The sequence below is a fragment of the Chlorocebus sabaeus genome, chromosome 4, assembly GCF_047675955.1.
Source record: "Chlorocebus sabaeus isolate Y175 chromosome 4, mChlSab1.0.hap1, whole genome shotgun sequence".
Taxonomy (NCBI): domain Eukaryota; kingdom Metazoa; phylum Chordata; class Mammalia; order Primates; family Cercopithecidae; genus Chlorocebus; species Chlorocebus sabaeus.
The window spans coordinates 39,239,790-39,253,090 of NC_132907.1; the positions used below are offsets into that span (position 1 = coordinate 39,239,790).

Below are 13,301 nucleotides of genomic sequence, written 5' to 3' on the forward strand. Positions count from 1 at the left end.
AGGCCAAGGCAGGCGGATCATGATCCTGGCTAACACGGTGAAACCCCATCTCTACTAAAAGTACAAAAAATTAGCCAGGCGTGGTGGCAAGCGCCTGTAGTCCCAGCTACTCGGGAGGCTGAGGCAGGAGAATGGCGTGAACCCAGGAGGCGGAGCTTGCAGTGAGCCGTGATCGTGCCAGTGCACTCCAGCCTGGGCAACAGTGCAAGACTGTGTCTCAGAGAAAAAAAAAAGAAAGAAAAGAAAATGTTCTGCTTCTCCCCTCTTCAAGTAATCGTCAAGTACAAATACGTGCCTTCTCATCTTTCCAGCAAATATGTGTGGTATGTACCAGATTGGAGCAAGAATATTACTATTTCCACTAGCAAGAATTCTTAACTAGTGTGTGGCAAATCACCTATGAGGAGTTTGTTTGTGTGACTGTTTATAAATCAGGCATTCAATCTCCACCCCAGACCTACTGAACCAAAATTTTGGTGAGGGAACAGGGAAAATGGCCATGCCTCGTGTGGACACATGTAGAAAGGTAACACATTTGCACATTTATGGGTTAGGTCTCAACACATACCAAAGGAGAATTTGCAAAGCAATTCTCCCTCTATGTCTTCTGCAGCTATCCAGTGTCCCTCATCCAAAGCTAAACGTCAAAAAAAATGAATTTTTTTATCCTTCCAGAGATATTTTACACATATATAGCTCCATTTCTAGATATGAAATATGCACATATCCCACTTTTTAAACAAAAGTATCACACTAAAGAATTTATTACTTAAATATTTATTTATTTATTTGGGACAAGGTCACATTCTGTCACCCAGGCTAGAGTACAGTGGCACAATCACGGCTCCCTGCAGCCTCTGTCTCCTGGGTTCAAGCAATCCCCCTGCCTCAGCTTCCTCAGTAGCTAGGACTATAGGTACGCACCCTTACATCTGGCTATTTTTTTTTTTTTTGTAGAGATGAAGTTTCACTATGTTTCCCAGGCTGGTTGTGAACTCATGGCCTCACGCAATCCTCCCTTCTTGGCCTCCCAAAGTGCTGAGATTACAGGCATGAGCCACCACGCCAAGCCTAAGAATTTATGTGTGTGTGTGTGTATGTGTGTGTGTATGTATATGTGTGTGTGTGTATACGTGTGTGTGTGTGTGTGTGTATATATATATTTGAGACTCACTCTCACCCAGGCTGGAGTGCAGTGGCGGGATCTCAGCTCACTGCAACCTCCACAGTGGTACGCTCTCAGCTCACTACAACCTCCGCTTCCCAGGTTCAAGCAATTCTCCTGCTCAGCCTCCCAAGTATCTGGGACTACAGGCACATGCCACCACACCCAGCTAATTTTTTGTATTTTTAGTAGAGATGGGGTTTCACTATGTTAGCCAGGATGTTCTCGATCTCCTGAACTTGTGATCTGCCTGCCTCAGTCTCCCAAAGTGCTGGGATTACAGGCGTGAGCCACCATGCCTGGCATAGAATTTGTATTTTTATACAAATGTATATGTATCTATTCCCCACCTTATAAATACATTTATCACACTAAAGAATTTATTTTTATTTTTTAAATGATCCATAGGCTGGGTACAGTGACTCACACTTGTAATCTCAGAACTTTGAAGGGTTGAGGCAGGGGGTCAATGTAGCAAGACCCCCACCTCTACAGAAAAAAAAAAAAAAGAAAGAAAGATCCACAGGTGATTCTTTGAACCATTGTTCAAAAGCAGCAGAGGCTGCAAAACAGCTTCCAAAGCCTGTTCGGTGCCATAGTACCTTGGCTTGTTTTTAAGTGAATTAATTGTCAATATTTTTAAATTATGAAATTTTATACAAAAATCTAGAATTCTAGCTTCTCTCGAAAAACTAGAAAATCTGGCAACACTACACACAAATTCCCACATGGCAATAATTGGCTGGATCTGCGTAACCACTGTCCACTTAGACACCACTGTCCCCAGTTCAGTTCAGTCCACACCACTCCACCGTCTCTCCATGGAGTGTCAGACAGGCCTTACGATATGAAATATGTACATATTCCCACTTTTTAAACAAATGTATCACACTAAAGAATTTATTATTTATTTATTTATTTATTTATTTATTTATTTGAGACAAGGTCACGCTCTGTCACCCAGGCTAGAGTACAGTGGCACAATCACGGCTCCCTGCAGCCTCTGTCTCTTTCAGTTGTTGTTTTTCTTACAGTAGGATTAAGAGAAAAAAGAATTTATTTATTGAAGCCATTTTTCTCTAAGAGTAGAAAAATGAAAGACCAAGACAACAATGTGGGTTTTTTGTGGGGGGGTGGTTTTGTGTGTGTGTGTGTGTGTGTGTGTGTTTTGTTTTGTTTTTGTTTGTTTTGGGTTTTGTTTTTTTTTTTTTGAGACAGAGTCTCACTCTGTCACCCAGGCTGGCGTGTAGTGGCATGATCTTGGCTCACTGCAACATCCGCCTCCTGGGTTCAAGCAATTCTTCTGCCTCAGTCTCTCGGGTAGCTGGGATTACAGGCATGTGCCACCACGCTGGCTAATTTTTGTATTTTTAGTGGAGATGGGGTTTCACTATGTCGGCCAGACTGGTCTCGAACTCCTGACCTCGTGATCTGCCCACCTCGGCCTCCCAGAATGCTGAGATTACAGGCGTGAGCCACAGTACCCGGCCGCAATGTGTTTTTTAAAAAGTAGAAAAGGGCCATATATTTTTTTAGAATGAGCAAAATTCCTTTGCGTTTAATATGCAATTGAATTTGACTCTCTTCACCCTTTGACATGTGCCCAGTACCTGAAACCTTTGAGATAGAATATGGCTCCCTCACTCATATTTTTATACATATTTAGGCACAGGATAAATATGGATAAGCACATAAAGGCTGTTTCCCGGTGTCTGAGAAAAACTCCATTCAAGATTTTGCTTCCTCCACAAAGCACTGAAGCACTTGGCTGGTGGCATGGGTAATGTTTGCATTTTTTTCTGCAGAAGGATCAGGAAGGGAACACAGTGGTCTGCCACCTTTTGACACTTCAGGGCCTCAACCCATCCTGTTTTCCAGAGTTAGGCCTGTCCCAGCCAAACGAATACCTTCTGTTATGAAAATCACGTGAAAATCTGAAAGTCTTGTTCTTTTTCCGTTCCAAAGACAGCCTTGGCCTGTCTCTTTTATATCAGTCAGGATGGGGTTCAGCTTCCTGTAAAAGAAATCCAAAGTCACAGGGGCTTGAACAATATAGAAGTTTATTGCTATCACAGCCAGGGGCAGTGGCTCACGCTTGCAATCCCAGCACTTTGAGAGGCCGAGGCAGGAGGATTGCTTGAGCTCAGGAGTTCAAGACCAGCCTGGGCACCATGGTGAAGCTTCGTTTCTACAGTAAAATTAGCCAGGAGTAGGGGTGCATGCCTGTGGTCCCAGCTACTTGAGGGGCTGAGACAGGAGGATCACTTGAGCCTGGGAGGCAGAGGTTGCAGTGGGCCAAGATCACACCACTGCACCCCAGACTGGGTGACAGAGTAAGGCCCTATCTCAAAAAAATAAAAAAAAATAAAAAATAGTTTATTGCTATCACATGAAAGAAGTCTGAAGTAGGCAGTTCCCAGACATTTGGTGGCTCCACCATCACGAGCAACATAGGCTCTTTCCATCTATGTGCCCCGTCACCCAACATATGGCTTCTGTCCTCGAGGGGCTGATGGAGCAGGAGGAAGGAAGTAGAGGGGGGAGAAATGCATGTCCCCATGTGAATCAGCTCCCATTAAGAACTCATCTGGCTTAAGTCCCACACTTCCGCTTGCGTCTCATTGGCCTAAACTTTGGTCATATGTTCACAACTATCAACAAGGAGTCTTTTAGCTGGCCATGTTGCTATCCCTCCAAAATTGGATTTCTGTTTCTAAGTGAGGGAGTCGATGTTGGATAGAGAATTAGTACATTCTGACACGTGTGCCACCCAAAAATGTCCATCTTATTTGAAATAAAAGGAAATTCAATAAATGTGGTTTGGGGATTTGCTCACTTACACAATGAAATAACTAGAAAAATCCTGGGGCAGCAGAATAACAGAAAGGGAAAGGTGAAATTCTCCAGTGGAATTGGCCTATATCAAATACTTTTATTCGATCAATTTTTCTGAGTGCTGATTATAACTAGGAGCCATTCTAGGCAACTGAGTCATGATAAGATAAATTTCCCAAGTGTCTTCAGCCTATAAATCAGTTTTAAGGGGTATACATTTACTAAAATGCTTTTGCAACTGATTTTAATGGACTTTCATCTCATGTTTAGATACAGTCATAGGGTTTTAAAAATGGAAAGGAGCTCAGTCATTTGATCATACATTAAATAATTGCTGAGTGTTTATCATAGTAATTTATCAAAAGAGAGGGAGAGTTTTTTTTTTTTTTTTTAAGAGAGAGATAGGATCTGTCACCCAGGCTGGAGTACAGTGGCTTGATCATAGCTCACTTCAGCCTCAAACTCATGGGCTTAAGCAATACTCCCATCTCAACCTCCCATGTAGCTGGAACTACAGACATACCTCCTCCTCTGGCTAATTTTTTTGTCATCATTTTTTTGTAGAGACAAGGGTCTCACTTTATTACCCAGACTAGTCTACAGCCCCTGGCCTCAAGCAGTTCACCCATCTTGGCCTCCCAAAATGCTGGGATTATAAATGTGAGCCATTGCAGCTGGGCATGGTGGCTCATACCTGTAATCCCAGCACTTTGGGATGCCGGGGTGGGCAGATCACCTGAGGTCAGGAGTTCGAGACCAGCCTGGCCAACATAGTGAAACCCCATCTCTACTAAAAATACAAAAATACAAAAATTAGCCAGTCGTGGTGGCGAGTGCCTGTAGTCCCAGTTACTCTGGAGGCTGAGGCGGGAGAATCGCTTGAATTCAGGAGGCAGAGGTTGCAGTGAGCCAAGATCACACCACTGCACTGCAGCCTATATGACAAAGCAAGACTCTGTCTCAAAAAAAAAAAAAAAGAAAAAGAAAAAAAAAAACCTTTCCTAGCCTTACAGATTTTATTTTTGTGAACATTTTTAACAATAATTGTTTTGAGATCACTGAGGCTTCTGCACTACACTGAAGTGGGTGTTGTCATTGTTGTTAGTCTAGGAGGGTTGAAACTTAGATTTCTACGTTGAACTCTCAATATTTTATGTGAAAGTTTAATGTGGTAAAGCAGTTGGATAAATCATCCCACTGTAGCACTGACTTGAACTTGGATAGTCCCTTTATCTTTGGATTTCCTCCTTTCCTGCCCTGGGTTTGGTAGAAATAATATGGGTTAGCAGTGCTGCTGTTAAAATTCCGGGCAGCCACTATCCAATGCTTACATCAGCAGCCCTGAACATTTAGCTCTGATGATTATTGCTTAACATTTATTGAGACCTGTCAGGGGTTGGATGCAGCAAGATGGGTAATGAAGCACTTATCCTAGAGAGTTGGAATTCGGAGCACATCAGCTTAATTCATTGCAGGCAGCTTTCAGAGCAAATGGAACAGAAAGCTCTGTGGTGTTGTCTGCCAGTCTGGTTATTTATAAGCCATCACAAGAAAAGTAAAAGAGTGTGCACTTCCTTTCTCCTGCAAAAGAGAGCTTCCTTCTCTAGAATTTTCTAGACTATCTCAGCAACAATGCACTCTTCTGGCTGGTTAGGTCTGATCCTGTGACCCCTCTCTCTAAACCCATCAAAGGTTTTGCATCTTTTCAGGACAAAGGCCAGGGTTCTAAATGGGGCAAACAAAGCCTTCACGGCATGGTCATTCTCAGCTTCGGCACCGCCCATCTCAAATCCCCACCCCTACCTCTTCAGCAGTTCCTTGAATATGTCTCAGTTTCTTGACAATTTCATACCTTTTCATTCTATGACATCTTGGCCCTTGTTATTATTTTGGGTTCTCTCCGCTGTGTGCTTGACTGATTCCTATAATCTTTTAAGAACCAGCTCAAAACTCACCTTCTATAATATGTGAAGGTCACCCTGATCTCTGTAGGAAATATGGTTCTTTCATAGGACTCCTAATAAGAATAGCTCCACCTTGCCGGGCACAGTGGCTCATGCCTGTAATCCCAACACTTTGGGAGGCTGAGATGGGTGGATCACCTAAGGTCAGGAGTTCAAGATCAGCCTGGCCAACATGGTGAAATCCCGTCTCTACTAAAAATACAAAAATTAGCCTGGTGTGGTGGTGCACGCCTGTAGTCCCAGCTACTCAGGAAGCTGAGGCAGGAGAATTGCTGGAACCTGGGAGGCAGAGGTTGCCGTGAGCCAGGATGGCACCGCTGCACTCCATCCTGAGCAACACAGCAAGACAGTGTCTCCAAAAACAAAATAATAGCTCCACCTTGCTGACTTACACACCTACACACTTCGCTTTCCACAACATTGCAGGAGAGAATTTATCCTCTTTATAATTGAAGCAATTGAGACAGAGAGGTTAGCTCATCTGCCTAAGGTCACAGAGCTAGCTAGGAAGTGGCAGAGGAGATATTGGAACAAGGTCTGTGGGATCCAAGAAAACCTCAACTTCTCTGGACCATTCCTTTCTCTGCAATGCCCTCACAAACTCTATCACAGTACTACTCATGGAGCTTCAAAACCACATGTTTACCTGTGTCTCCTCCCACATCAATTGCAGTCCCTTCCTGAACACTTTGCCTTCTCCTCTTTGTACTCTAGGGTCTGGAATATAATGAGTGCTCAATGGATGATTGCTGAATTATCTATTTATCATTATTATCATTATTATTATTATTAATGCTGCAGTCACCTCTGGTTCCGTCATGTAACTGTGAAAACATTTCCTATCCTTTTTTTCTAGGATAGTGGTCCTTGACCCTGTCCCCAAAGCTCAACACTCCCTTCAGTTGTCTGTAGCACCAGACAGCTTTGGGCTAAGCACAGCTCCACCCTATCCCTGAAAACTGAGCAAAATGCCAACATGGAATAAAATTTAACTCCCCTTCATGTCCAAGTCACTGCTGCAACCCTTCTCTGCCCACTTCTCCCATCTGCTTAGAGGAGGCAGGATAACAGAAGTTACAGGGTCAGCCCTATAGGGTTGAAGTCTAGGCTCTGTCCCTTCCTAGCATATGACTTGAGCACTTTTAGAACTCCTCGAAGTCACAAGGTCCTCATTTGTAAAATGAGGATGATAATAGAATCTATCTCACAAGAACAAGTGATTGTCAAAATTATATAAGATTATGCCTACAGCATTTATCCCTATTCCTGACAAAAGTAAGTGCTCCATAAACATAACTCTTAATTATCATTATCTCATTGTTGGTTTTACAAATATCTGCTCAAGTGTTCATGGATAAATAAGCTGTTTGCTAATATAAATTTTAATGATGATTCTACACATGGATTATTTTCTCTGTAAATAATGGCTCCTGAAGTTATTTGACGTTCAGTGTTCAATAGGATAAAATATAATGGCGAAATATCCACCAGGGAGACTGGAGATTTAATCTCCATCAACTAACATTGCTGAGGTGGCCATTTCTGCACAGACCATCCACCATGAGATTCACCTAAACAGACGGAAGGTGGATCTTGGCTAATCCTGTTGTTTTTTCTTTTTTTCTTATGCTATTTTGCTCCAACAGAAGACCCTTAAACTCTAGGAGCATTGTCATAGCAACTCTGGTTCTTTCTTACTAGACTGATAGGCAAAAGATCAAATAATCTTTTTTTGTTAAGGTCTATTGAGTACTTTACCCTATAAGCTAAATGCTTTACTCTTGTTCTCCAATGTAATCCTCATGACAAGTGGAAAAGACATACAATTATTTTCATCATTTTGTATATGAAAAAATTGAGATGTTGAGAGGTTATATCATTTGCCCAAGGTCATACAACTAAAAAGTGGGGAAGCAGGGAATCAAGCCTAATTCTATTTGACCCAAGAGTCCAACCAAGCTCCTATTCATGACACCATCCAGTCAATTTTAAAATGGATTTAAATCACATTTGTGTGTCCGCTTCTGTTTTCAGGTATCGAACATCCATATCTTAAAGTCAGTAGTACATTGACGAATGTTTACCAGCTGGCTTTCCAGGAGAAAAATCTGTGCTTGTTGATTTTTCACAGTGTAAATACACCCACCATGGCTGATTTCAAGACACTAGTGTGATGTCAAACAGTTCACAAAATTTCTGAAAGCGTAACCATCGGCTCTTGAGAGCTGGCTCACATGGTCCACGCATACACCATTGCTTTCTGTCCAAGTTAGAAAATAGGTTTCCCGAGTGCATCCACCCCTTTCTGTCTTCCAGGTCAATGATTCTCCATCCTGGCTGCACTTGAATCAGCTGGGAGCTGATAAACATCTGACACCATGCCCCGCCTCCAGAGATTCCGATGTAATAACCTGGGATGTGGCCAGGACAGCAGTATGTTTTCTAACTTCTTAGATAATTCCTATGTGCAGCCAGGATTGAGAAACTCTGCTCTAGAAGAAAATACTCTACTCATCACCCATTCATTTCATCAAAGATTTGATGAATATATGATAAGATATGCCATATCTATATTATTTTCATTTTTTTTCAACTTTAACTTTTATGGGGTGAGTAACCCTCTGTGCTTCTTTATAAAATTTTGTTTAAACTAGTACACTCAAGAAATGATTTCTAGTACCTTTTTCTATCATTTAAACAGTGACTGGTATATAACAGAAATGCAATAAAGTATAGCTATCATTGTTTTCATTGTTACTGTTACTACCTTAAATTTAGTGATCTGTAACAACTTTGATGATTCTCTTACCCATTGCATTCTGTAATTTGCACTTGGTTGAGTCTCAAGTGATTGACGCAAATATGTTTTATCTTCAGGACAAAATTTTCAGCATCTTTCCCCAAACAGACACAAAATCAGGGATCTTCCTTTCACTCGGAACAACCTAGCTCCCCTACCAGATCAAAAATGTAAGTATTATGAATCTTCCACAGCTTCCTTTGCAAGTGTTAACACATCTAGACACAACTAAGTGTTCTTTCAGTTTACTTTCATTTTTCTTCTCTTTTTTTTTTTTTTTTTTTTGAGATGGAGTCTTGCTCTGTCACCCAGGCTAGAGTGCAATGGCAGGATCTCAGCTCACTGCAACCTCTGCCTCCCAGGTTCAAGTGATTCCCCTGCCTCAGCCTCCCAAGTAACTGGGATTACAGGTGCCTGCCACCACGCCTGGCTAATTTTTGTATTTTTTTTTTAGTAGAGATGGGGTTTCACCATGTTGGCCAGGCCGGTTTCCAACTCCCAACCTCAAGCGATCCACCCACCTCAGCCTCCCAAAATGCTAGGATTACAGGCGTGAGCCACCACGCCCAGCCCTACTTTCATACTTTCGGTTTTCAAGGGAACATCAGGTGCCAACACTTATAAATTACAGGAAAACAGAGACCATCTTTAAAGCTTTTTTTAGATGCTTATTTTTTTAAAAAAAGAATACTCCCTCCCTTTAGGAATTTTTGTGTTTGAACTATTGAAGCAATAAACAGTTTATTTTTACATGTATTATTTAATGTCTTTAGGAAGGTGCTTTAAAAATTCCCTTTTAAGACTGGCCTCCTGATACCGGTTTCTTTACTACACCGGACAGATAGAAATGTACATCACCTCTGTACTTACAGTCCATGCATTCCTAAGCAGAAAAAAAAAATTCAGTTCATCAGGATTACTCTTGGTATTATTGATTTATTTTATAATATTTTATATAAAAAACTCTCCTAATATAAAATATTAATATACTCCATTGGGCCAGTGATCTTCAAACTTGAGTATGCCTAAGTATTACTTGGGGTGTTTGTTGTGAAGTAGATTCCTGGGTCCCCCACCCAGAGATTCTGAGTTTGAATATTCTCATATCTATACTCTGAAGCATAATAATAATAAAGCAAGTTTTATTATTATTCCCGTTGTAGAGCCAGCAACAAAACTGCAGGACACTGAGTCTACTGCCTCATGAAATAAGCAATACTTACTGGATTCTAATTTATTTTCTTTTTTTCTTCCAATTGCACCCCACTGCATTTAACACACACACACACACACACACACACACACACACAGCCCCTCCACATCCTTCTAAGTGCAGGTTAGATGATTTAGGAGCTGTCCTATTTCAGATAAGTTTCTCAACCTTTCTGTACTTTAGTTTCCTCACTGTCCATAACAATAGTGCCATCCTAATAAGATTTATGGGAGTACTAAATGAGATAACATATGTAAAACACTTGGCACACTGTTTGCACAGAGTATATATCCAGTATGTCTTTCTCCCCTAGGCTAGGATTTGAAGGAGACAAACCAAGAGTTCTAGAACTCTTTAGGTTAAAATGATGAACTATAGAGTCTTAGTACAACTCTGTCTTTTAGCAGATAAGGAAACTAAGAGGTAGAGGGATATGTCCAAGGTCACACAGAGAGTTAGTAGCAGAAACCAAGACCTCTTCCTTGACAGATCAGTTCCTCTGCCCTTTACAGTTGTGTGTAAAGTGAACATTTTGGATGGTGTCAATTCTATCACTGAATGAAATTCAAGCCCGAATCTGTCTTTAAGCAGAACTGTAGCCACAAAAACATCTAGTTAAGGAAAGAGCCACTCAGTCTTGAATGCTGATGGAGCTGGAGAAGCCAAAGAGAGGTTTTCTTTGGCAGGGCCCAAGAGCTTTGCTTTTCACAGTTAAGTTTCAGGAGAGAAGGAAAGATAAAGATCTTTGATCAACTTAGCTCTACAAAAAAGAAATGAAAGGGCCCACAGTGCTTTTCCTAAAAGAAGCCTGAGAGCCTTTTGAGGTTTGCATAAAAGCACAGTACAAATGTCTTGGGCCTTCTTTAGAGCCTTGTGAGCAGTTGTTGTACATCAACAGCTACTCCACCCCAGGGAAAAGCTCTGCCAGGCATGCACAGCCCAATCATGCTTGATCAAACTTGGTACAGTCTTATGTGTGGGCGTATTTGAAATCCCAGACTTCATGTGGCAAGTCTGAACAGATATATATACAAGAAAAGCATACACAGCTTCTCCCTGCAGTCTGGCTCTCACCAAGACACCCTTCTTAGAAATGCCTCCACTCCTAAAACACAACACAATTCTCCTGCTGCCTTCCTGCGAGAGAAGCAAATCTTGAAAGTCTCTCATTCTATTCTTTCTCCCCAGTTCTATCTGGAGAACCTCTGCGGACAAACCGAGTGCTTCCTGCTATTCCAAGTCAACGAAGACACAGCACAGCAGCAGAAGAGAGTGAACATTCTGCCCACCCCACCAGTGACGAAAATTAACTGTGGGCCACTCGATGCAGAAATGTAGATGAATATATATTCTCAACTCTCAAAGAACATGATTACTTTAGTTTGTAAGAATGAAGACCAATTTAGTAAACTGCATTCTATAAGCCATCAGTTTTATAACTCGAAATTCTTTATTCCAAATAAAGATACTTCCTAAATAAGCACTTAGAATCTTTGGGTGTACATATTAAGTCTGTGAGTTTCTATGACTTCGACATGCCAAAATTAAAAGACAAAATATGTTATCAGTAGGCAAACTGAGCTATGTTTGGTTTGCTTTGTGGCATGTGTGCTGTTTTTTTGTTATTGTTCTTTGGTTGGTTTTTTGCTGAATGATTTCATGTTTTGGAAAAAAAAAAATGTATGCTTTGCTGAATAAAAGCAAAAACAAAAAACAAACAACAGCAACAACAAAAAACCACATCCCAGACATGTTCTTCACATTTATTGTCATTCTAACTTGAACTAATGAAACCTATTTAAAAATAAATTCCTATGATCAGTCACAGTTTACGGCTTTTAAATGTACAATCTTCTGCAAAATATTTTTTAACATTCTCAGTTCCTGGCTACTGCCCAAGTCACTTGACATTGTTTATCTCTCTTCTTTGTTATTTAATTATTTCCATATATCGTCATTTTCAGATATGATTGACTGTGCCAACAGGGAGAAGGTCATGTGATTTGGAAAGGTCTACATCCTGGCCCAACAGAGTTGAATAGGCAGTTCTCACACTCCTCAAATACTCTACGTATGTAACTATTTTTCTGTTTTAAAACAATGGTCTCTTGCCTATTAAGACTTTTGCAAACTTAAGACTTAGCAAAGTTTTGAATGAATACTACTAACTGCAGATCTTACTAAGATAATTATGTGTTGTTTGGATTGATTCGTGCTAGAGGTCTGTATAAAGTTCAAGGCTTAGTCACATAAGATGACGGCCACTGCATGTTATTTGGGAGCCTAGATGTTATTTTGTAAATATCTCAAGCACCTGTACAACATTCACCACTTTATATTAGTAGTATGTGTTTAAAGAGGTTACACTATACCATTAACTAGATAGAAGCTCCTCTGGGGCCAAATCACAATCCTTTGGCTTTGCACTTCTAGAAATTTATACAATGCCTGGCACAAAGTAGGCACTTGGTCATTTCATTTTTTCTCAGGAAGGAAGGAAGTAGAGAGGAAAAGAGGGAGTTGGCAAGGAAAGGCGATGTAGAAAGCCATCATAAAAGGTGTCATTAGGCCGGGCGTGGTGGCTCACACCTGTAATCCCAGCACTTTGGGAGGCTGAAGTGGGCAGATCACGAGGTCAGGCGATTGTGACCATCCTGGCTAACTTGGTGAAACCCCGTCTCTACTAAAAACACAAAAAAATTAGCCAGGCGTGGTGGCAGGCGCCTGTAGTCCCAGCTGCTGAGGAGGCTGAAGCAGGAGAATGGCGTGAACCTGGGAGGTGGAGCTTGCAGTAAGCCAAGATCCTGCCACTGCACTCCAGCCTGGGTGACAGAGGGAGACTCCATCTCAAAAAAAAAAAAAAAAAAAAAAAAAAAAAAAAAAAAAAAAGATGTAATTAGTCCACAATCTCTTTTTTTTCTTTTTTGAGATGGAGTCTCCCTCTGTCACCCAGGCTGGAGTGCAGTGGCGCAATCTCAGCTCACTGCAACCTCTGCCTGCTGTGTTCAAGATTCTCCCGTCTCAGCCTCCCGAGTAGCTGGGATTACAGGCACACACCACCACGTCCAGCTAATTTTTTTGTATTTTTAATAGAGACAGGTTTTGCCATGTTGGCCAGGCTGGTCTCAAACTCTTGACCTCAGATGATCCACCCACCTCATCCTCCCAAAGTGCTGGGATTACAGCCATGAGCCACTGCACCCAGCCTAGTCCACAATCTCTTTTTGACAATGATAGTTGCATGAATCAGAGATTGTAAAGGAGAAAGTGTATGGATCAGCCTTCCATGCTGGGCAGTAGCTAACGGGAAAGAAAATCCTGTTA

The 13,301-nt window shown here is 41.4% G+C and overlaps 1 protein-coding gene across 1 annotated transcript in view; it reads left to right on the top strand.

Annotated features, from left to right (window-relative positions):
• The window catches only part of ANKRD55 (ankyrin repeat domain 55), a 131,717-nt gene extending 119,585 nt beyond the window's left edge, over window positions 1-12,132 (top strand). Inside the window, exons 10-11 of the mRNA XM_007972902.3 lie at window positions 8,842-8,934; window positions 11,166-12,132. Of these exons, the coding sequence (XP_007971093.3) occupies window positions 8,842-8,934; window positions 11,166-11,287 (215 nt within the window). The 3' untranslated portion in view covers window positions 11,288-12,132. The remainder of the gene's footprint in view (window positions 1-8,841; window positions 8,935-11,165) is intronic.
• The last annotated feature ends 1,169 nt before the right edge of the window (window positions 12,133-13,301 follow it).